Source organism: Molossus molossus, unplaced genomic scaffold (genome assembly GCF_014108415.1).
Source record: "Molossus molossus isolate mMolMol1 unplaced genomic scaffold, mMolMol1.p scaffold_m16_p_22, whole genome shotgun sequence".
Classification (NCBI taxonomy): domain Eukaryota; kingdom Metazoa; phylum Chordata; class Mammalia; order Chiroptera; family Molossidae; genus Molossus; species Molossus molossus.
In genome coordinates this window covers 24,930,225-24,954,200 of record NW_023425358.1, presented here as the reverse complement: position 1 = coordinate 24,954,200, position 23,976 = coordinate 24,930,225, and the positions used below count along the sequence as shown (strand labels likewise).

The 23,976-nt window shown below is 54.6% G+C and overlaps 1 protein-coding gene across 3 annotated transcripts in view; it reads left to right on the top strand.

Annotated features, from left to right (window-relative positions):
- KIAA1671 (KIAA1671 ortholog) overlaps positions 1-23,976 on the top strand; it is a 130,968-nt gene that overhangs the window by 95,487 nt on the left and 11,505 nt on the right. For all 3 annotated transcript variants that reach the window (XM_036276880.1, XM_036276881.1, XM_036276882.1), the window contains 2 exons: positions 21,525-21,643; positions 23,410-23,665. In XM_036276880.1, the coding sequence (XP_036132773.1) occupies positions 21,525-21,643; positions 23,410-23,665 (375 nt within the window). The remainder of the gene's footprint in view (positions 1-21,524; positions 21,644-23,409; positions 23,666-23,976) is intronic.

The window sequence follows — 23,976 nt, the reverse complement described above, 5'->3', positions numbered from 1 at the left end:
TTACTCAGTGAAGGGCGCTCAAATATTTTACAGATCCATTTTGAAATGAATTGATAGTAAGTGAAAAGTTGGGTTTTTCTTAGAAGGGGGCGGTCCTGATTTAGCAGATTAAAATGTTCTCGGCCAGTGTGGCCCACTCCCTGTTGATCTATCCCTCCTTTCCTCCTTCCCTTCCTTTTTTTCTATAAATCATCACGGGCTGTGAAACATGATACACTGGTCTCTGCTCATCTGGTCCCAGCTTCTCATCCGACAGATGTGAGGACTGAGCCCAGGGATGGGCCGAGCCTTGGCCACCGTCTCACGCCTCTGACCGTGGTCAGCCCCATTCTCTATGCACCTCAGCTGAGGCAGATGGGTGTGTGCCCCCAGGCCCCTCCCCAGGGGCAAAGCTCAGAAAAAACGGGACAGCCTGGTGGTCTAGAAACTGGGGTTTGGGATTAAACTGGACAAAGTTTTCCTGGTTCTGCCATGTACACACTGTGTGACCTTGGCCAGGTGAATGAACTTCTCTGAACCTCAATGTCCTGATCTGTACAGTGAGAATGATAATAATGTACCTATATCAGAGGGCTTTCGAGGGAACTCCCTGTGAAAGTGTCTGCCTGGCATGTAAGAAGCACAACTCCGTGCTCTCTCACTGTTTCCTCCTTCTTTTAGTTCATTAACTAGCTTTTTAAAGGCTCCAAAGTTTTCTACATTTACCATTTTGCTTAACGATCCTTCCCCATGAATGTCCTTGCTCCTGTCCCCCCATCTCTACGTCTTGGCAGTAAAAGCCGGTTCACATGCCTCCTTTCCCAGGAAGCCTTCCCTGCTTTGCCTCCCACTTGACAGACAATCTGTACTCGCTGCGTGGCACCGAGACCCCTGTGGTTTGCACACACATCTGGTTCCCCTGATGCTCCTTTGAAGGGGCTGGTGCCCCCCTTGGTAAACATTATATAGACTCCGGGTCCCTGGCTCTCCGCTGGGTCTAGTTCCATAGATGACATCCCCAGTCCCTGCCCCAGGCCACTGGATCAACTGGTCAAGCAGATCTATGGGTTGACAAAACAGAGTGTGGACTTTGGGCTGGGACACTTTTGGGTCAGGTGGCCTCCCATGTGAGAAGAATCAAACTCGCCAGACCTAAAGCAAATATCCGTATGGTTTCACAACAGCTGAGGAGAAAGGGTACGACTCCTGTCCCCATTATACAGATGAGGAAACTGAGGCTCAGTGAGACAAGGGACTTACCCAGGGCCCCACGGCTAGGCAGGGGCAGAGTGGGGCTTGAAATCCAGGCCTGTCTACACCTGGGGTTCACGCTCTGAACCTCCTTTCCCTGGGGAGTCCTGTGCAGGCCTCATTCACTGTTAGTTAACCCCAAGTAGCTACAACCCTCATGTGGCTACTGTTAGTATCTGATGATGTTTCATTGCAAAAATGGACAAGGGGAGCAAGGGGTGTGCCCCTCGGGAGATCTGTGACCCCCGCGTTCTCACAGTGCTGGACAAGCTGCTCTTAGTCCCCCTTGGCTGTGAGTACCTTGTCCAGGGCAGCTGGGAATCCCCCCCTTTGGGCAGTGAGTGGATCCTGATGGTGCCCAGAACCCCTGGCAACTGCAGGGCCCACCTGAGGCCTGGGACCTGGGGCCCAGGCGGGTCCCCTAATTCTGGGGGTAAACCACCCCTCACCTGTCAACGTGCTGCAAATAGGGAGCCGGAGGAAGAATATAAAATGCCTCTGGCCCTTTTCCCCAGGGGTGGGTTGAGTTTAGAGCCCAGTGGACTAGAGGCGTCCCCGTGTGGAAGGCCTGACGGGTGGAGGGTGAAGGCAGCCCTGGACCCAGCCCATCATCCATCGCTTTCAGAAGTAGGTTACAAAGGTGAGAGTCCAGCAGAGCCCTGCCCCTGGGGCAGTCTCAGTGACCATGATTTCCACAAGGCCAGAGCCCGATGGTGTCTGCCGACACGGTCCGGGCCACGGCCCAGGACTGCGGACTGGGAGGAACTGGTCCTGGTGCCCCGCAACCTGTGTCTCCTCCAGGAGGGAGGCGGCAGAAGCAGCCTGCAGAGTCCCCTTGAACTCTGCCACCACTAGCTGAGTCACCTGCCCAGCCCTCCCCCCCCAGGCCTCAGAGTGCTCCCTAAAATGAGGTCCCAGCCAGCTCAGAGGCACTCAGTGGGAAACGGGGCTGGGGGGTGGAGCCACCTTTTGCCCGTGGTATTCGTGAGCGTGTGCACGTGTGTGTGCGATTCTCTTTACACTTTGTGCATCAAAAACTGGCGACACACCCAGAAGGTTACTGTGCAGGAAGCCACTTTCATTGGCTGGAAGGTCCTTTGCGAGTGGGAGCATCTATCTCACCACTGTTTGGTAGAGTAATAATAGTACAAACAAAAATGCTATAAGTTCTAGTTGCTACAGTCAGGCATGGGCTCAGAGGTGTTGCCCAAGGTCACACAGCTGGTGCACGGAGGAGGCAGGACTCAAACCCAGGTCTCTCTGACCTCAGATTCACCAGGGCTCTTGGAGTTCCACATCACGGAGCCATTCCAACGTGTGTTGCTCAAACAGGTCCTTCGCCTACACTTAGAATCACTTCCTTGCCCTGGCCGGTATGGCTCAGCGGTAGAGCGTCAGCCCGCAGACCAATGAGTCACGGGTTCGATTCAGGCCAAGGGCACGTACCTCGGTCGCATTCATCCCCTGCCCTGGTCGGGTCGTGCGGGAGACAACCAGTCGATGTGTCCCTCTCACATCATTGACATTTCTCTCTTTCTCTCCCTCTCTCTCCCTCCCACTCTATCTGAAGATAAATAGAAAAATATCCTCCGGTGAGGATTAAAAACAAGAATCACATCGGCCTAAGGACCAGTGAGTCACAGGTTGATGTGTCTCTCTCACATCCATGTTTCTCTCTCTCTCTCCTTTCCTCCTTCCCACTCTATTTGATAATAAAGTGGAAAAATATCCTCGGGGGAGGATTAAAAAAAAAATCACTTCCGTCAAGAATCACTTCCGTTTTCCCAGCCTCCAGGCCTCACCAACAGATCACTGAGCTGTTATTTTATAGTGGAGACATCTGGCACAATAGCAGCTCCCAGGGCCAGGCCTCTGTCCACTGTGACTGTTCAGAGTAAGTGGAGGCGAGGAGGGTGACCTAGGAAGCAGAGCTGGGTCTGGGCTGCCTGGGTTGGCCACCTGGGTGTCGCGGGGAAGGTCACTTCCTTTGAACCTGTTTCCCCGGCTGGAAAAGGTGGCCAGTGTGCTCCCCGCCCCCGGTGGGAGCAGAATCCTGGCAGACCTCAGATTGGTTGTCAGCTCTGGAGCTGAGATGTGTGAATGCACCCCGCACAGGTCCGGCGTGCAGACAGCTGGTGCCCCGTCAGTGTTTACAAATGGCAGGAAGCAGAATGCCGCAAGCGCTGCTTGGGAATCGAGACGCTGGGTGAGCAGGGCAGAGCCGAGCCCCGGCCTCTGTCCGGGGCCGGTCTAGTCGGCAGTCTGCGAGGACGAAGCGAGCTCCCGGCCCTTCGTGTTCGTCCGTGTTTTCATTTGGAAGCTTGCAGGTCTGCGAGTGGGCAGGGGGATGCTCCACTTGGAACGTGACTTGGGGAAATGGGAGAGGGGGGTGGGGTCTGCTTCGGCCTAGACTCCGAAATCAGCACGCCAAGGGCCAAAAATGCTGTCTGTAGTAATGGTGGCCCGCCCTCGGCCCGTCCTTGGCACTGGCCCGTCCCTTCTCCCAGGGTGCCCGCCTCCGGGGTACCTGCATAGCACTTCCCTCAGACCGTTGTGCAGATGTCTCAGAAGAAAGACTTCCCCTGACCCTGGGCCTGTTGAAAGGTGCAGCCCCCACCCCAAGGCAGCGCTCCTCACCCCCTGCCTTGCGTTATTTCTCTCCTTGGCACCGATCACCTCGCAACATAGGGTGTAATCTGCTCCGTTCTGTATTTTGTCTGTTTTCCTCGAACGTCAGCCCTTCCAGGGCAGGGACGCACCTGCCTGGTCCAGTGTGCACACGTAGCAGGTGCCTGAATGAATGAATGAATGAATGAATGAAAGGAGAGAGGGCTCGCTGTGTGCGAGGGGCTCTGTACTCACTGCGTGTCATTTGTCACAGCCTGAGAGGTGGGTTCTCTTGTCCCTGTGTCTACAGATGAGGACATTGGAAGTTGGTACCTTAGGGATTTATTACCTGGGGTTTGGTCTTTCCTCCCTCCCTCTGCCCCCCTTTTTCCCTTTCTTCCCTCTCTCCACCCTCTCTCCTTCTTTCCTTTCTTCCCTCTCTCTTCCCTCCAACACTCACTGGGCGCCTATATTGTTCTTGGCCCTGGGTTTGGCCTTGGGAAGAGGGACGTGAACCCAGTATGGTCCCAGCCTCAGAGACACTCGGTCTTAGGCGGGGGTGGTCAGAACTTTGGTTCGGTTATGACTAAGAATGCGTGCTGCCCTGTGCTGTGCAGACCTGGGCCTTGACGGTAGAGTAGGAGTCCCCAGCAGACCGGCAGGCCGCTGCGGGCCATGGCCTTGCTTGTCGCAGAACCACACGGGTCTGTGCCCTGAAGCAAGAGGAGCAGCAGCTGAGAGGTGGCCCGGGGCTGCAGGCGCCCGGCCAACGAGCTTGGACTCTGCCCGGGTGGCACTGGCCGCGGGAGAGATGTTAGCCCCAGAACTCCAGCTCGCCTGGGCTTTTGCCCCTTGGAGCCTTGCAAAGGCTTGGTGATGGTGGTGGGCTCAGCTGAGCTTTCTGTCCAGCCCAGGATTCTTCTTCGTCCTGCCCTGTGTCTGAGGCGTCTCCCTCCCGTAACTGCTGTGCTTCACTCTCCAGAGAACAGCCTTTATAGCTCAGGTCGTATTTTCCGGAAGCCAAGGGTGGTCGTTGCTGCAAGCATTCTTACCGTTCCTATCAATTCTGCCGCTTCCTCTAAGGAGTGTTGACGGGGGGTGCGGGAGGGGGTGCTGCAGTGACCTACACCAAGAATCTGGAAAACACCTGCTTTCTGAAAGCTGCTAGTGTGCCCCCTCTGGCTCGGTGGCTCCTGCTGGTTGCAGAGCCACAGGGAGGTGATTCATGACCATTGCACCCACTCCTTGAGTACCTGCCATGTGCCGGGCTCAGCGCTTGCACACATCATTAGGCCATGCAGTGCTGGGGTTGGAGAGGTTCTCTGCTGTCACTGAGGCTCAGGGAGGGGAGGGGCTTAGCCAAGGCCACACAGCTTCTAAGTGACAGGGAGCCAGGATTGGAGCCAGGCTCTGTTTGATTCTAAGGCGCCTGCTAACCTGACATTTCATTTCCTTGAATCTCTGTGACCTGCACAGTCTGCAGCCAACATCCCAGCCCCAGGGACCCAGGCACCAAACCCTCCGCTTGTCCACTCCCTTAGGAATTCCAGGGCGGTGCAGACGGCGGCAGGAGGAGGCAGGTTGCACATGGATTTTCTGGGATGCTGGTTACCTTCTCCACCTAAAACCCGGTTGTCCCCCCACCCCCCTAACTCCCCTTCCCGCCCTGTCCCTGCCCAGCCCTTCCTTAGCATCTCACCTAACCCCGGCACCCTTCATCCTTACCCCTTGCTGAGATCGGGCCCTGGGGACCCTTCCCACATTCTCCAGCAGAGTTGGTGGTGGCAGCTTCCATCCTGTTGCTGGAACTGGAAGTTGGGGCTCATCTCGCTAGGTCCTGCCAGTTTTAGCCCCTTACATTTTCCTCAAATGCATGGGTTTCTCCATCCCTGTGCTGTGCTCTGACCCGGGCCCTGTGACCCGCTGGCCTTGTAGAGGAAGGGACCTCGGGGAGCAGTCCCAGTTAGCCTAAGGCCGGCTGCGCCTGCCTGGGGGCAGAACCCCTGGGCCCCTGAACCCCTGGATGATGTCCCGGCCCAATGATGTAATCTCACTGGTGACCCCATTTTACAGAGGGGGAAACAGGCTCTGAGAACTGACTCACCTGAGTCACACAGCTCAAAGGAAGCATGGCCAGGGACCCCCAGGGCTGTCTGAGCCCTGGCCTGTCTGTGCTGAGCCGAGGAGACGGGTGAGCCCAGGGCAGGCCCCGCAGGCCTGGGGTGGACATTCTCCGGGAGGCACTGCCGCTCCGTGCTGGGCTGTGCGCCCTGCACCTTCTCTGAGGCTCACCTGCCGGACGTTGGCCTCCTGGCCTCTCGGTGTCATGTAACAGGGCCCGAGGGACAGAATCAGCCACAAGGCAGTTAAACCCCGCGGTGGGAGCCAGTCTGCACCCGTGCGGGATTCGGCACCAGCTCTACCGTGGCAGGGGAACAGGAGAGGGGGCGGAACATTCTGCTCCCCACCCTGGGCCAGACAGCCACAGTGCCTGCCTGGCTGGGTGTGTTCTGGATCCTTTTCCTCTTAGAAAAAAACCTGCAAAAACCAAACATGCTCAGTGTAGAGAAATAAGATTATAAACGAGAAGGAATAAAAGAAAAAAATGACTCAGTGTCTCACTCCCCAGAAATAGTCTTTGTGACATGTCTATATCCCTTAAGATTTTTACATATAAATGCAGTACACATTGCACACAGTGTGATGCAGTATATGTGCATATTTTTGCATATATGCAAAAAGATCGATAAAATGGAATTATGAACTCCTCTGTACCCAGTTTTCTTTCATTTTTCTCTATGACTAACTTCCCATGTTAGCAAAACGGACCTGCAACCTTATTTTCAATGTCTACACCATATTCCATTTTTCAGGGTGTGCCTAGTTACATGGTCAGGCTTTTGGACAGTGGATTTTGGACACATAGGTTGTTTCCAGGCAGATTTTCGACTTATAAGAAATGCTGCGGTAAACATCACTGGACACGGATTCTCACACACCTGCCTCGTCAGAACAACTGTTAGAAGTAGAGTAACTGGGACAGAGGCAAGGAGCCAGCGCAATGTCAAGGCGATGCTTGTTGCTAAGGGAGTTCAGGCTCATGGCCGGAGTCGTCTGCGCAGCCTCGGAGGCTGTGTGTACCGTGCTGAAATCCCTCCCTGTGCTGTCAGCCAGACCTCGGCATGAGCACGCATCTGCGCACACGTGCGCGCGCACACAGACACACGGCACGTTGCATAATTCCTCTGAGTGTCTATTTTCTGCTGTGTGAAGTGGAACAGTGTTCTGCAACCCCTCACCCACCATATTCCAAAACCCACAGCGCTCTCCTCTGAAGCAAAGCTGCCCCGGACCAATGGTGCTGCTGCGAAGTAATTAATAGTGTTTGTTCACCCACATGGTGGGACTGTTCGTGCGCTACAGAAATAGGAGCACAGTTGCCTGTGGGATGCTGCCCTGCACCCCTGTTTATCCACTGTTTTGGTGTTTGTTTTTCATGATTGTCCCCTAGAGGGCCTTTTTAAACATTTTATTCTTAATTGCCTTTCCATGAAATTTTAATACCGTGGCTATATTGTATATCTGTATATGTACTGTATGCATTAAAAAACAAGATTTTTCTCGCCCTGGCCAGGTGGCTCTATTGGTCGGAACGTCATCCTGTACACCAAAAGGTTGCAGGTTCGATTCCCAGTCAGGGCACGTACCCAGGTTGTGAGTTCAATCCCCGGTTGTGTGTATGGGAGGCAACCAATCGATGTTTCTCTCTCACATGGATGTTTCTCTCTCTCTCTTCCTTCCTCTCTCTCTAAAATAGATAAAAACAGGGAGGATTAAAAAAAGATAATAACAAGTAAGATTCACTCCCTTGGGAACAGCTTCACCCCTGCTGAGAATGCACGCCCTAGACGAGCAGTCCTCAGGCACAGTGGCTTTGCCCCTCAGGGGACAGTTTGCTGTGTAGAGGCCATTTGCTGTCCGAGCTGGGGGGTATTGCTGCTGGCGTTGCTGGGCACGGACAGGGACGCTGCTGAGATCCACAGTGTGCAGGACAGCCCACCACATGCCTAGCGCCGGGGCTGGGAAGCCGTGCCCTAGACCCCACTGGGGCACCTCTCCGTATACAGGTGCCCACCCACTGCCTTTCTAACACCTGTAAGGTCCCAAGTGTGAAATGCACCTTGTCCCTGGTTTGGGATTGGGGCCAGCGGAGCTGTGACACGAGAACCCACTTCACTTCCCAGGTTGGTGGGAGGACCCTTTGGGGCTGACACAGTAAAGCATGTTGCTCGGTACCTGGCCACGGTACACGCTCACCCAAGATAAACCAAAATGCCCAAGTGCCAGGTCCCTCGAGTCCCCGGCGCCTGGGTGTTGCCTGCAGATTGAGAAAAGTGTCCTTCGGCAGCTGGACACCTCGCTGCACATTCCGGCCACCTTCGGGAGCCTGTCACAATCGCTAGGTCTGACTTCCAGTCCTACCAAGTGAGTCTGGGCCCCAGGGATGGCAGGGCATCTGCAGCTTGCCTGAGAACCAGCATGGGCCCAGCTCCTGGCAAAGGGTCTGTTGTTTTGTTTGTGGGCTTCACCAAGGCACAGTGTGTGCCTGAACAGGTCCCGGGCTCTGCCCATGCACCGGCCTTTGTAGCGGCTGATAAGCTGGCTCCCAGTGGTGCTGGGGCCCTGGCCCCGTGCCTTGGAGCTCAAGGCTCGGGCTTGCCGAGCGCCCTCACCAACTTGTGACCCAATGAGCCATGTGAGGAGCAGGCCCAGACCCTGTAGGACACAGTTCTGCCCCAACGTGGGCACTGTGAAGAGTTAGCCAAAAAGATAGCATCCACATGGGCGTTTTCCAGGGCCTGGTTGTGAGTTACAACAGGCGGCGCCCTGGGCCCTGGGCAGGGTCTTTGAACAAAGCCACAATCTGGGCTGAGCCCCAGAAGGAAACGGAGCCTTTGGCTCTGTCCCAGGTGATGGAATGTCAGCCCAACTGGTTTTGCTCCTTCACTGGGGCTGGGTGTTCCTTAACAACGGTGCCGCCATGCCCGTTGTGGGTAGTGAGCGTCCAGGCTTAGATCCTAGCTCTGCCTGGTCCCCCCTCTTAGGGAGACCCCGCATTTCACCTCCGTGTCTGCGTTCTCCTCTGCTCGCCCGGCAGGGCAGCCCGGCTCTGCACACCAGCCCCTTAGCTGTAAGGTGGGTCCTACGTCTCTTGCAGGGCTGTTTGGCGGGGGGATGGGATGGGGGCTGCCCAGTCCACAGCATAGCGGAGTCTCAATAAAGACAGCATTTCACTTCCTCCGCCTCACCTTTTCCGTCTGATCCCTCACCTGCATTGCTGTCTCTGTTCTCCACACCTGTCCCAATCTGACCCACTTATCAAGGCCTGGGCCATGTCACATGCCCTCCGCGAAGCTGTCTGCCACCTACCCCTCGTCACCCTTTGTGCCCGCTCCCCTCCCTCTCTGAGGCTCAGGAGGACCTTGGCTCCCTGGGATTGGAACCCTCTGTAAGTCATGGGGCCCAGGACGACCAAGGGGTAGTTTAAGGCGGAGTTTTCGTGAACTTACCTGCAATGGCTTTGACCTCTTTCCGTATCAGCACTTACAATTCTCCCTCATTGTTTTGTTTTAATCTTCACCTGAGGATATTTTTCCTTTATCTTCAGATAGAATGGGGGCGGGGAGGGAGAGAGAAACAGAAACAGAGAAACATTGATGTGAGAGAAACACATCAATTGATGGCCTCCTGCACAACCTTGACCAGGGCTGGGGACCGAACCGCAACCAAAGTACGTGCCTTTGACCAGAATCGAACCCATGACTCTTTGGTCCCTGGGCTGACACTCTAACCGCTGAGCCAAACCAGCTAGGGTTCTCCCTCATTGTTTTTATATTTTTATCATTTTTTTTCTCTTTGTATATGCTGCTAGCGGGAACCAAACCTGTGACTCTCTGGTCCGCAGGCCGACGCTCCAACTGCTAAGCCAAACCTCCCTCATTGTTTTTAATAGCAGCGCCTTTTCCCTTGAAGAGATAAACCAGAGTTTATACATCAGATGCTCTTATGGAAGGGCCTTTTTTACCCAAAACAGTGCTGTTGTAAACATCCCTGGGTGTGTGATGTGTGTGTATTTGTGTGTATATGTGTAGATGTATGTGTTTTTTATGTGTGTGTGTATTGTATGTACGTTTTATGTATATGTGTGTTTGTATATTTAAGTTTTGTGTATATGTATTTGTGTATATGCATGTGGGTATATTTGTATGTTTTATGTATATGTGTTTGTGTGTATTGTGTATATGTGTGTTTGTATTTGTTTTTGTGTATATGTATTTGTGTATAAATTTGCATGTGGTACATTTGTGTGGATTGTGTATATTGTGTTTTTGTATATGTATATTTGTGCATATATTTGCACGTGTGTATATTCATGTGTGTGCATCTGTGTTTGTGTGTATATCTGTGCTGGATGAGTCACCGGCAGCGGGGCTGGAGGAGCAGTGTTATGACACTGGGATGAATGTGCTCGCTGCCATTGATCACAGGGGAGGTGGCAGCTGTGTCCTGCTGGGGGAGACGCTGGGCGATGGGGTCTCAGGCAGTGAGGGACAGCCCGCTCCCTGCCTTCTCACCGGATTCACACTGACGTGTTCAAGGCTGCAGTTCTCTCCTGACAAGTTGAGCCCTTGCCTGAAATAAACATGAGAGATGTTTTGACGTGTGATATTTTTTTTTTTAAAGAAGCCACATTTGGCTTAGACTGTTTTAAGAATTGCTACAGGAAGAGCCAAGTCAAGTTGGGTAGGAGCAGATTCCATGAGGAGGAGAAGCTGGGAAGGAGAAGAATTATATATTTATACAGAATTGTACTTTTTAACTTTTTTTTTTTAAATTACTAACTATAAGTGTTACAAAATACAAAAAGAGGTAGAATAAAAACTGTAAAAACTGTGTCTGCCTCTGTCCCCTTCTCCCATCACTCAGTCCCTCCAGAGACAAGTGTTCTCAGTTTCCTGCGTCCTTCTCTGGTGGTCTGTACCTTTCACGGCCCGTGTCCTCGCCAACAGCGGCACGTGCCCCCTGCTGTTCGTATCTTGCTTTGCACTCTGGACATACATCCCAGAGGCCATTCCGTATCGGCACATTCACATCTGCCCCATCCCTTCGAACAGCTCTTTTTAACAAATAAATAGTGTTCCACGTCATGGGTGTCCTGTCATTTAGGTTAAGTACATTTTTTTTTATCCTCACCCGAGGACATTTTCCCATTTTTTGTTCAGATAGAGTGGGAGGGAGGGAGAGAGAGAGAGAGAGAGAGAGAAACATCGACGTGAAAGGGACACATCGAGTGGCTGCCTCCCGCACGACCCAACCAGGGCCGGGGACAAACTGCAGCCGAGGTACATGCCCTTAGTGGGAACCGAACCCGGGTCTCCCTGGACCGCAGGCCGACGCTCTAACCGCTGAGCCAAACTGGCCAGGGCATTAAATACATTTTTTTAAGCCCCCAATTCTCTTTTCCCTCGTCTCATCCTAACCTGAGAACCGTAGACCTTTTAGTAATAGGACTTTAGACTTAAAAGGGAAATTGAATTTGCCTATTTTCACGTGAGAGTATCTCAGTACCTCTAGAATGTGCTACACCCTTCCCTTCCTCCGCACAAAAGTTCGCAGATATTTAGGAGATTGTCCTACTTTTCCTGACTCAGCCTCTCTTCGTGTGCACCTGAAAGTCACAGTAGCCAGTCCACTTGCGTTGTTTGCCAGCACGCCAAGCGTGGCATTTTAGAAAAAAACGGCTTATTTCAAAAGTAATAAAAATTAAATGTTAAGGGCATGTAGAAAAACACACAGTCCAGTGTGATATATCAAGAGAGTTTGAATAAACCGCAGTGTTATTCACAGACATTATTAAAGAGTGGATCATGGATGTGTTTGTTCATTCATTCACTCATTCATTCACCTGTTTATTTTCAGTTGCTCCCTAACCACAGTGGCTGTCTCTTAACTTGGCACTGAGGTTTGAAGATGGACAGACCCCGGTGCCTGCCCTCAGGCACTCAGGGAGCTCCCAGTTTGGAGGAGACAGTCAAACAAGCAGTAAGCACAACCCAGCACAATAAGTTCTGTGATGGGCTGAGCACAGGGGGCTCTGTGCGGATGGAGGCAGTCAGGGGAGGCTTCCTGGAGGAGGTGTTGCCTGAGCTGTGTTTTAGGGGCCAGCACTGGCCAGTGACTGACAGACTGTACCAAGGATTCTCCCCAAGGGGCATGTCCTGGGTGAAAAGTGAAATCGCTCACAGGAGTTGATAGAGTGGGAAGGGGTGGGTAACAGGTCATAGACTCAGAGCCCGATGCCTGGGTTTGGATTGGGCTCTTTCACTCACTCACGAGATCCTTGGGAAGTCCTCTCGCCTCTCTGTGCGTCAGTCTTTTTATCTGGAAAGTGGGAGTAATAACAGTAGGTGCTACTTGGGGTTGTTGGGAGGACTAACTGCGGCAACTTGGCTCACAGTAAGCACCATGTAAGTGTCTGTTGTTGTTGTTGCTATTTAATTTCTTAGAGCCTCAGCTGCCTCATCTGCGAAATGGGGCTGTTAATAGTGTCTCCTATGGGAATTAAAGGAGATGGTCCATGTAGGGATCTGATGTGGTGCCAGGCACAGTCGGTGATGCGCAGGTGTTCAAGGTTATTGCTGTTCTCACCTCCTTGCTCACCTCTCACACCCGGAGCACAGGCCCCAGGCCGCCCGCTGCGCTTCTGGAGTCTGGGGGTCCCTGCCTCTGAGGCTGAGGGGAGCCTGGGCCCCGAGCCAGCTGTCATTTCTGTTTATAGCCTCGAGGCCATCGGGGTGGCAAGGAAGCCCTTGCCCTGGAGCCTTGTCGGGCGTTCCCCACCGAAACCAAACATGCCTCCTGAGGACCAGCTGCAAGCGTGTGTCCCTGTCACTTCGGGTGACGCACTTGTCCCATGAAGATAGGGTGTCACTGCCAGAGCCGTCCTTTTGCAGTCTGTGTGCACCGGTGGATGGCTCAGCCGGAGGGTGACAGGTCTACGGGGCAGAGCTGGGGTGCAGTTCATTTTGTGATGTGACCTTCCCCAGGGTGCCCTTTGGAGGGGAGCAGCTGACAAATGTCCAGGTCGAGGGAGACACTCGGGGATCTGGGTTAGGCAGCCCCTTTGTTCGCAGCTGAAAGGCACGACTGTTAGGCTCATTCGGCCTGATAGCACGTTGTTTAGAGTGTTTGTTAAAATCACGTGTTCTGGGGACTAAACAGTAGACATCACCTCATCAGGTCACCTGGCATCTACCGGGCACTTACCAGGTGCCTCGCTCTGCAGCTCTCACCAGACATTTTACAGGATTCTCCCACCACCCCTCTGCATCCTTCTCACCCCCATTTTACAGATGGGAAAGTTGAGGTTTAGCATGGTTTGGTCGCGGGTAGCAAAAAGCAGAGCTGGATTTGCCTCGATGGGTCAGGGACGGAGTCCGGCAGCAGGTGTGTTCCTGGGGGTGGAGCCACAGAGCCACAGTCCAGGTGCGCCTGCGTGTCTCTCCGTGTCTGTCTCTGTGTTTCTCGGTCCTGGTCATGTTCTCTCAGTTTCTGTCTTGCTCTGTCTTTTTTCTTTCTGCCACTTCTCTCTGTCTCCATTTGCCTCTCTCTGTCTCTCCTTCACCTCCTTACCCTCCTTCCTCCACCCCAAGTTTGCCACCAACCTCAGAGATGACCTCAAGACCTTCCCGCCCCACTGACATGCCCACCGCCTGTGCTGAGTCCATGGGCAACCACTCCAGCCAGGTGGTCAGCCTAGACCCTGAGCTATGCCCTTAATCCAAGCCAACACACATAGCCACATCCAGCCACACCTGACCATACCTGGCTCCACCTGGCGACACCTGCCTTCCTGCACTGTTGTTCTCAGATCCTGTGAGAGGGGTCAGAGACTGCAGCCCAGGGACTTTCCCTGGGAAGCACCACCCCCGCCAGTGGGCAAGGGCAAGGCAAGGCCTGGCTTGTGCTATAGTCAGGTGGCATTACAGGTTGCTCAGACGCCCACTGACTGCCCCGACCCCTTCTAGCTGGGACCCAAGTTCACGGGAAGAGCCCCTGTGCGAGCGTTTGCTGGCAGCTTTGGGAGAGGCTTCTGAGGGTTCCTCCCAGGCCGTTCCCCATCCCTGTCCATTTCCTTCTGGCCTGACTGCCTCCCCACCCCCTTCCTTCTCTTCCCTCTCTCCCTCCTTCCTGTGTTCTAAGTGCTAACTAAGCATCGGGTGCTGTAACTACACACCGAGACTCCAGGGGTGACAGAGCTCAGCTCTCCCCTCTTGGACATGATGTGTCCTGAGAGGGACAAGCGCCTTAGAGCCTCCACCTGAGGTCAGGGCTCGCAGGGACAGGACCCCGACCTGGACTCGGGGTAGGAAGCCTCTCGGAGGGCTGACGCTCACCGTGGGCTCCGCTGGGTGCGGCACTCAGCCAGGCGGTGGGGCATCCTAGGCGGGGTGAACAGATGAGGTGGTGAGGAGAGGGGTGTGGACCTGAGGCCCTGCAGGCTGCCGTGTCTTATCTGAAGATAAGAGCCTGGGTTGGGGGGTGCAGGGTAGATGTAACAAGCTGGCGGACTCAGCCCATCCTTGGCCTGCCTCCCTCCCCTTCCCCCCTTGCTAGGTCTGAGACCCCCATCGGTCAGTGTGCCTAGGGATGGACGACAGCACAGGCCAAGGAATCGGGACACCTGGTCCTAGCCCTGGCTAGGCACCTGTTCCCCTTCCGCACTCTCTGATTTTCTGTCTGTAAAGTGGTCACTGAGGACCCAACAAGCTCTTCGTATCAAGCCAGAGCCAGGAGAATGGAGCAGCTTTGGGGAGCTCAGGCCAGGGCATCAGGCAAACCAGGTTCAAGTCCCAGCTCCCCACTTTCTAACGGAGGCCCTGGCCATGTCAGCTTGCCTCTCAGGGCCTCAGTCTCCTCCCCTGTCAGATGGGTCCATGACAGTTCCTACTGCCTGGGGCTGCTGAGACCAGTAGAAGGCAAAGTGAGATGCAGCCGTGGCACCCGGTGTTAGCCTTCGCCATCATCACCATCACTGCTCGGTCCTGTGCAGGTCTGCCTGGGTCAGAGCTAGGTCACCACACCAGCCTGGGCCCCATGACCACAGGGCTCCCTGCACGGCCGAGGGTGTAGAGTTGCAGAGGGGGATGGGACACAGCTCTTAAATTGCCCGGAATTGCTGTGTCAGCTGTGGGCCAAGTGCTGCCCTGACTCAGGGCTCTTAGGCGGATGTGTCAAACACCCCAGAATACACAGGCGTAATATTTTCTCCTTCCCCTGCCCCCACGCCCACTGCATCCTCTTTTCTGGTCAAGCAGCTCACACCTATTCATTGCAAAAGTTATTTGCAGAACCATATTCTTCCAACAAATCATGCAACAGTTACGACAGGCCTGGTCTTGTTCTAAGTGCCGGGACACAGCGGTGCGTGCACAGGCCGGCAGTCTGAAGGCTACAGATCAGAGATCAGCAAGCTGCCTGTGGGCCGAACCCAGCCGGCTACCTGTTTGTCAATAAAGTTTTATTGGAACACAGCCACGCGCACTCACCTATTATTTGCGCTGCTTTCTTGGTAACAGGGGCAGAGTGTGGTAGCTGGACAGAGGCAGATAGCCCACAAAGCCCCAGATAGTTACTGTCTGGCCTTTTACAGAAAAAACTTCACTGGACTCTGATGTAGGTGAGCAAGTGAAGAGCCCCCCCTGGTTTGTTCTCAGTTCTCCGTGATAGCATCGGAGGTATGACTCAGCTAATTATTTAATTTCATCATCAGGTTATATTGAGATATAGAATCAAAGGCGTGGATACGAAATAAAACCAGCACCAGTAATCGAAAGATCTCACCACCCGGAGCGCCACGGAACCGCGTGTCGTGAGACCTTCGGGAGGGTGTCCTTTGCTTGCACTCGTGAATGTATATGTGTTGATTTTTACAAAATTGGTATCCTAACACACATGTTGTTTGGGTACCTTTTTTTTTTTTTTTTTAATGTTTGCTGGTGTATGACAGACATCTTTCTGGGACAGTAACTACTCTTTCTGAGCATCCTGTCACTGGGCTGTATTTATTCCGCTGTGTGGATATACCATCTTGTATTTCACCTCTTCCCACCTTATTGGACGTTGAGGCCAGTTCCGCTATTTTGCAACGATAACCAATCCTGCAGGGAGCTCCGTGTCGGTAGATCTTGGCAAGCGTGTCTGATGATGTTCTTGAGATAAATTGCTGGAACTAAAATCGCTGAGTCAGGGTATGCATGTTTTATGTTTCGGGACATGTCTCAGCTTGTTGACACAGCTCGGGAAGGCGTCTGTGAGCCTGGCCTCCCAGGCTGCTTGTTCCAAGGCCGCCCATTTCAGGTGCTGGGCCAAAGCTGCCGTGCTTGCCTGCAAGTCGGGGGCCCCGAGTGTCCTCACCAGTGTGGGGTTTGGTGAACTAGTCCCAGCAAGTGGTTTTCAAACCTGCCAAGTTCTCAAGGCTTTTGAGAGCATTTTAATATGCATTCTCATCAGAGCCAGGTGGGGGTGGTGCTGGGGTAGGAGCCCGGAAACCGGGGTTCCAGTCCCCCCAGCGCTGCCCCTCACTCACTGTGAGAAGTCAGAGCGGCACAGCACTTCCTGTCTGTGCCTCAGTTTCTCCTCTGAGCAGGGAGGACTCCAGGGTCCTTGTCAATCGAATCGATAAGCTTTGATGATCCTCATTTGATGACAGCCACCAGAAGTGCATGTCAAAAAAGTCCAGCGCGCCACCCGAATGGGGGGCTAATATGAACACGTGTGTTCCCCCAACGGCTCGTCAGTTCACGTGTGCTTCCAGACTCCCTTGCAGGTATCCCCTGGCCTGCAGACAGTGAGGGTGTTTATAGCCTCTGAGGCAAAACTGAATTGGAAGAACAGCCTGACCTAAAGCTAATTTTAAAAATCTGATCTTTAGCCCTGGCCAGTTTGGCTCAGCGGTTAAAGTGTCAGCCCGCGGACCAGAGAGTCCCGGGTTCAGTTCCCGCTAAGGGCACGTACCTCAGTTGCAGTTTGTCCCCGGCCCCGGTTGGGGTCGTGTGGGTGGCAGCCACTCGATGTGTCTCTGTCACATCGATGTTTCTCTCTCTCTCTCTCTTGCTTCCTCTCTCCTTCCTGCTCTATCTGAAGATAAAAATCAATAAAAAAAATAGTAATCAAAATAAAAAATCTGACTTTTAGGAAGTTTCTAGAAGAGTTTAGGCCTGTTTTTGTGGTTGATCTCAAGGTGTTGCAGCCCTGGGAGTGAAGCTCAAGCCAGGGTCTGCTGGAGGCATGAGACAGGAACAGTTTGCAGTCCACAGTGGTCACCAGGGTACCGACGGGAGAAAGTACTGGTGAACAGCTTGCTTTCTTAAGCCTCATTTGTAAGATGAGTTCCCTTAGATCATCCTAACCCCTACATTCCTTCCGACTTGGGGGGTGGGAGAGGCGTCTGTGGGAAAGAGCAGTGTCTGAGGCGGCACTGAACCACACACTTCCCCTCTGCCGTGTCTAGACATCGAGGCGCAGAGAAGTTAAGTGACTTCCCCAAGGGCAGACAGCTGCGATGGGACGGAACCCGGACTCAAATGCAGGCCTCGTGGCTCCAGAAACAGTTCTGGTCCCAGGGGAGAGGAAGAGAAACAGGCCAATTATAACGGTTACGTCGTGGGAAGTTCCACAGCGGGGCTGTCGCGAGAACTCTGCACCGACGGGAATGCCCTGTGTACATGCTGTGCGCCGTGGTGGGCACTCAGGCTGTAGAGCCTTTGAAGTGAAGCCACCGCCCCCGAGGGCCTGAATTCTTAGCACTTTTACTTTTTAATTAATTTAAATTAAATTTCAAAAGCCAGTCATGGCTGGAGCTACCGTGTCGGACAGCACAGAGCAGAGACCTGGGGCCGGGGTCGGGGGCAGTGTGCTGAGCCAGCCTTCATGGGGGAGAGTTCAGTGCAGGCTCCCTGGAGGAAGAGCCATCAGAGTTGGACTGTGACCCCAGGCAGAGGTGGGGCTGCTCAGCAGGTCTGCAGGTGAGGGGGAGGACTGAGGAATCTGAAGGGAGGGCCTCGGAGGGGCGGGGGACCCTGGGGAAGGGGCACTAAAAGAGCCCCACTAATGGGGGGCCCACAAGCCATCTTCAGGGTATTTGGAGCTTCATCCTGAGGGACCCCGCAGGCTCAGGTTTTGGTTTTGGAAAGTGTAATGTGCAGAAAATATATGGGACGAGGCCGGAGATGAGGGGGGCAGGGTGGAATGTTCTGGAAGGACATGAGGGTGAGAGAGTCGGGGGAGCCAGGGAGCCTCCTCTCCAATCCTGAGTCTGGTGTAGGGCAGGAGAGGGAGCAGGCACCGCCCCGCCCTGGAGCCCAGCTCCCTCTGCGGGAGGCCCACGGGTGGAGTGGACACCATTGCCCCAGCCATCCAGGGCTGTCCAGAGGGGGCAGGAAGCAAGGGCCCGGCCTCCTGCCCTAACTCCACCCTCAGCAGCCCGTGAAACGTGCCCTTCTGATGGGAGCCCCACCCGCAGATCCCTGCCTCTGCCTCTCGGGGTCTGAGGACCTGAGAAGAATCATGCTTGGCTGAGGTGCGTCCCCTGCCTGGGGAGGGTCATGAAATGGGTCCTTCTCCCGAGCACCTGTATGTGCCAGGCGCCGAGCTGAACGCTTTGCAGAGGACATTTCTCGAAGCCTCAAACCAACCTTTGTGTTTGCACCGAGGAAACTGAGGCCTGGATGGGTGGATGCACGTGGCCAGGCCACGCAGCTGGGACAGGAAGCCCCCCGCCCTGTGAGCTGTCCCCTGAGTGGTCACCCCTCTTGCTTTCTGCTGAGTTTAGCACACAGGCCACAGGCCCAGCGTCCAACTCGCCGCGTCTGCAGACTGCCCGAGACCACACCGTCCGTTCTCCCAGAGGAACCCCCAGACTCCAGCCTCTGACCTCCGACTGGGGCTCCTGGAGGGGATTAGGTGACACTGAGTCTATCGCATCTTTGAAAACAGTAAGCAGCTGGGAGCACACTCGGATGGCCCCTTCTATTCCTGGGTCCAGGCAGACTTCTGTCAGCGGGTCCGGGCATCTGAAAATATCAGGTGACCTTTGGTAACAAAAGCATCCAAGTCCCCCAAGTGGGACTGACTTCATCTGGAAGGTGTGCTGACAGCCACCCTTACACGCTGCCCCTGGGCCCGGAGATCAGGCAGACTGCTCACCAGGAGCAAAGCCTTACGAACAGGCTCCCTTGACCCGGCTGTTGGTACCCAAGGCTTTCTCCTGTGGGAATGACCACAGAGATGGTGCTTTCACCTCGAGGACGTTCGTCATGTTGATGATGAGAACGGTGACCAGGTTAGCCACCTGAGGTTAAACGAACAGCATTGTCTCTGTGCATCCAGGGGAACCTCCCTCAGCCAGTACCGATGGCGCTGTGGATAAGCAGATCCCCGGGAGCTCCTGGGCAGGATATCGTCCCTGCGTGATGGGTTGTTTTCAAAGGTTATTCCCGTGCTTTTCCATATTTTCTCAGTGTTTTACCACAAACCCATAGTATTTTGATAACTAGAACAAGAAGGGGGTTCTCCAGACAGTAGCTGGCAGCAGGGTCTGCGAGGGTGGCCATTTGCCAGAAGTGACCGGGGGGGGGGGGTTGTTCTGCACGCCCATCCTCGCGTACATCTTGTCCACAGCATCTCTTGAACATCATGGGGTACACAAGTGTCCCCAGCAGGTGACAGGAAGAGAGTGGGAAGGAGGTGGGCATTTATGGGGCCAGGTCCTGTGCTAAGAGCTGTCGCTGGCATCTGTGCCGTTGGGGTAACTCCTGTTTTCTAACCGAATCCTTATAATTTTGTGCTTCGGAAAGGGAGGTGAGGGTCACACGGCAGAGCTTACCCCAGGCGCGCCCCTATTCTGCTGGACCACGTATCTTGTTCTGTTAAGGATTGTTCTGTAGAAGCAGTGAAGAGGCATGCTCCCCACTTCTGGGGGGAGGTAAGCTCTCAGGAGTCATGCCACCTCCACTAAGCACCCTGGGTGCCGGGCAGGCTGCCTGGGGAGCGAAGATGGCGCGCCCCGAACGTGCAGGGGCATCAGCGGAGCCACGGGATCATGAGACTAGTCTGTGTTGTGACCTCACCCCCGGTTTCCCAGAGCCTGGTGCAGAGTAGGTGCTCAGTAAATACTTCGAGTTAATAACTTCCACGTCAGACTTTTCCTGGCACGGAGCTGAGTCCAGGGCAGGCAGGAAGAGCTCGGGAGGGGAGAGCTCACCGACGGCTGCCGCAGCTTTGAGTGGGAAGAGTGGATAGGAAGAGGGAACCGCACCCCCAAAGCTAGGGCCCAGGGACGTGTGACGTGCGGGTGGGACGTGGGAGTACGTCAGGAGGGTGGGGTGGGGCGTTTGGGGCAGGGGCCGGAGTTGGGACTGGACAGGACGTCTTGGGCTCGATTACAAGGGGTGTTGGAGTTCACTAGAGGGACAATAGGGAGCCATGGAAGGTGTCTGAGCAAGTGTTGAGTGCTCTGAATACGCAGAATATGCCTCCTGACCTGGAATGGGACACAGAAGAGACATGCTCCCTGTTGGTCTTTCTGGAATTGGGGACAAGGTTGCGGTCATCCCCTCACCCCATCTCCCTCCGTATTCCCTGCCTACTGGCCTCGAGTCTTCAAAAGATGGTCTCTGGGAACATCCTTCAAAGCCCAGAAGCCAAGGCCATTTGAACTGTTAGTGGCCGGTGCCGCCCAGGGGGTTCGCCTTGAGTGCTCCGTCTTCTCCGTCTTCTGTCTTCTCCACGTGAACAAGCTGAGAAGCCAGCAGTTCGCTCGTTTAATGGAGATCTACGGGCTCCCCGCTGTCTGCCGGGCGCTGGGCCGGGCCCTGCAGTAGCCCTGTGGCAACCAGCTCTCTCTCCCAGGACCCAGGCCGAGGGCAGAGACCAGGGCCTGGGCAGGTAGTGGCACAGCCAAGGTATCCAGGCCACGTGGGGCCCGGTTTGAGTTCCACTTTGCCACTTCACTGGCTGTTTGACTTGGGGCCATGTCATTTCACCTCCTCAGCCTCCATGTTCTCATCTGTAAAAGGGGGATGGCAATAAGCTCCGCCTCCTAGATTGCTGGGGGACGGCCGTTCAGCGAGGTGACATATGAATAGCTCGGTGGACACTGGGCACAAGTTCAGTGCTCCAGGGTTACCGTGTTGGATGGTCTTGAAGGGAGAAGCATGGTGGCCATGGGAACCTGGGGTGGGGTGCACATGGGGGGTGCCCTAACCAGACTGATCAGTCCTGGGGACGTTGAAGGTGGAGAAAAGTTTGGCCTGGCTGCAGTGCAAGGTGAAGATGGGCACTGAGAAGGGCCAGGGGGTGCCCAGCAGGACCCTGCATGATGGGGAGGGGGGCCCCTTCGTCCGTTTTGCCCGCTTGAGCACCGCCGGTCCTGCATGCCGTGATGTCTTGGGCAAACCCAGACACCTGTCGCACTGGTGCCCAGCGGAGACATCTGGACCCACCTCAGCGCAGTCGGGAGCTGGGGCGGGTTGGGCTGGGGTGATGCGTTATGAGTAGTGCCCGCTGGGACCACGTCCTGAGCTGTTTTCGCTGGTGGTAACTGCTCGTCTGACCTTCCCTTGTAGGATCAGCTGAAACAGTGTTTCTCTAGGAGGCCCCCCGAGGCCAAGGACACCGACACCCTTGTGCAGGAAGCGGACAGCCAGTATGGGACGTGGCGGGACCAGCACCAGAGCGGGGAGAGGTAGGTGGGGCCTGCGGGGCTGCTGGCCGCGGGGCGGGGCGTCTGCACGGGGTCACTGTCCTGTACTATTGGAACTTGTTTCGTCTGTACTTATAAGAGCAAACCATTTTTCTTGTAAAAAAGACATTTAGAAAGTATTAAAAAGGTAAAGTAAATGAAATCTGGAATGTCCAGAATAGAAGAGGCGGATCTGGAGAGATGGAAAGCAGGTTGGTGGCTGCCGGGGACGGGGGTGGGGGCGGGGCGGCTGGGGAATGCCTGCTGAACAGCGAGCGGTTTCCGGTCGGTGATGATGCCCTGGACCTCCGTGGCGGTGGAGGCTGCACAGCGCTGTGCAGGTGGGCTGTGTCTCACTGATGGGAAGTTTTGCGTGATGTGTGTTTTAACTCAATGAAAAATAATTGTAAAGAAAGTGAACACCAGTGCTCTCAGCCACAGCTGTTGCCTTCATCATTGTTTACAATGTATCGGGGTACGTGTTTACAAATGTAGCATATTGGACCGACTGCTCTATAAGCTATGTCTGCCTTTATTTATTTATTTTTTAAATTTATTTTTAGAGAGAGAAGAAGGGAGAGGGAGAGAGAGATAGAAACGTCGATGAGAGAGAACATCGATTGGCTGCCTCCTGCATGCCCCCCACTGGGGATCGGGCCTACAACCTGGGCATGTGCCCTGACTGGGAATCAAACCCGAGACCTCCTGGTGCATGGGCCTACGCTCAACCACTGAGCCACAGGAGCCACACCTGCTGGGCAATATGTCTGCATTTAATACGGCCATTGTTGACGGCTTGTAGCGCTCTGGGCTGTCAGCCTGGCCAGGAGGGGATACGGTGACTATGGCAGAAGCCTGGAGTGCAGCCTCCTGGATTCAGGAGGCAGGGAGGACTGAATCCCAGGTCACCCTAGGTGGCTGTGGGACAGCCCCGCCTGTCTTTCTCTGGGTCCCTGCTCTTATTGGGACCTGGGATCTCCCGGTTGTGTGGGCGCCCCCTCCTGTCTGCCAGAGGCACTGCAGCACCCTTTCGGGAACAGTCCCAGGAGCTGCTGCGCTCCCAGCCCTAGGTAGCAGCGCCATCTGCTGCCAGCTCTCTGGTATTTCTCCTTATTTTGTTTGTGGATTTGGCTCAATCGCACTCTAAATCCCAAAGTCCTGCTTATTTCAAGTAAAATCACCCCAGCTCTGACAAAAATCATGGCTGTGCTCCCGAAGTAAAGCACCAGTGCAGCGGGGGGCGGGGTCTTTCAGGACAGACCCTCCTAAGGGGGAGGGTGTCCAGTGTGCCCGCACACCCTTCCCGTGCTCTTGACTTGGGTGTCTTTTTTATGGGCAAGGAGAGCCTTTTTAATTTAACAACTGGATTCATTTATAAATGTTCTATTGTATGTGATTCCCATAATCCAAGCAGTACTTGAATATGTTGTCATGGGAAGAAATTCTGGAAGTAGCAGAGGGTCAAGGACAGGAATTCTAGAGTCATCTCTGCCCCTCACACCTCTGTGCCTCAGTTTCCTCATCTTTCACGAGGTTAATATTTAATTTCATGAGGTCAGTCCTCCCAGTCCACACCTGTCCAGGTGTTCCAGAGGCTCCGTGATCAGCACCTGGCTGTGTGAAAGGGGTTCTCCTACTGGGGTGCTCTGTCTCCCGTTTCCTGGTGTCTAGAACACCCCCACGCCCTGCTCCCTGCCGCCTCCTTTCCTTGATACTCACTTCTCAGAAGGAACCTCACCACCCTGTCTCCCTCCCTTCCTTCCCCGTAGTGTGGCCCCTGAGTCCCCGTCCCCGGACAGCAGTGCGGCATCGGCGCGGAAACAGCCCTCCAGCAGCCGCTTGTCCTCGCTGTCCTCGCCGACGGAGACCACCTCAGCCGGGGACCAGCATGACTGCTCCAGGGACCAGCGGAGCACCAGCGTGGACCGCTCCAGCACTGACCTAGAATCCACCGATGGGACGGAGGGGCTGCCCCCGCCGGACACCTGCTCTGCAAGGAAAGCAGACGACTTCTCCTTCATCGATGTAAGTCGGTGACCGGGAGCCTGTGCTGGGAACAGTCGTCTCTCCTTAAAGGCTCGCTCAGCATCTCCTGACGAACTGCCCCTCTCGGGGGTAGAATCTGTGTGCCAGGCACCCTGTGGTGGGTGCGGGGGGCAGTCTAAGATGGGACGGATGTCTGCAGGAGGCTTGGACCTGCCATACACCAGCTGTGCATCTCGGGCAAATGCCTCACGTCCCTGAGCCTCGGCTTCCTCATCCTGCATAATGGGTTCTGTGGCCTCAAATACAATCACAGGTGTTCGAACTAAGACTGATGCTAGCCCACGCCTGTT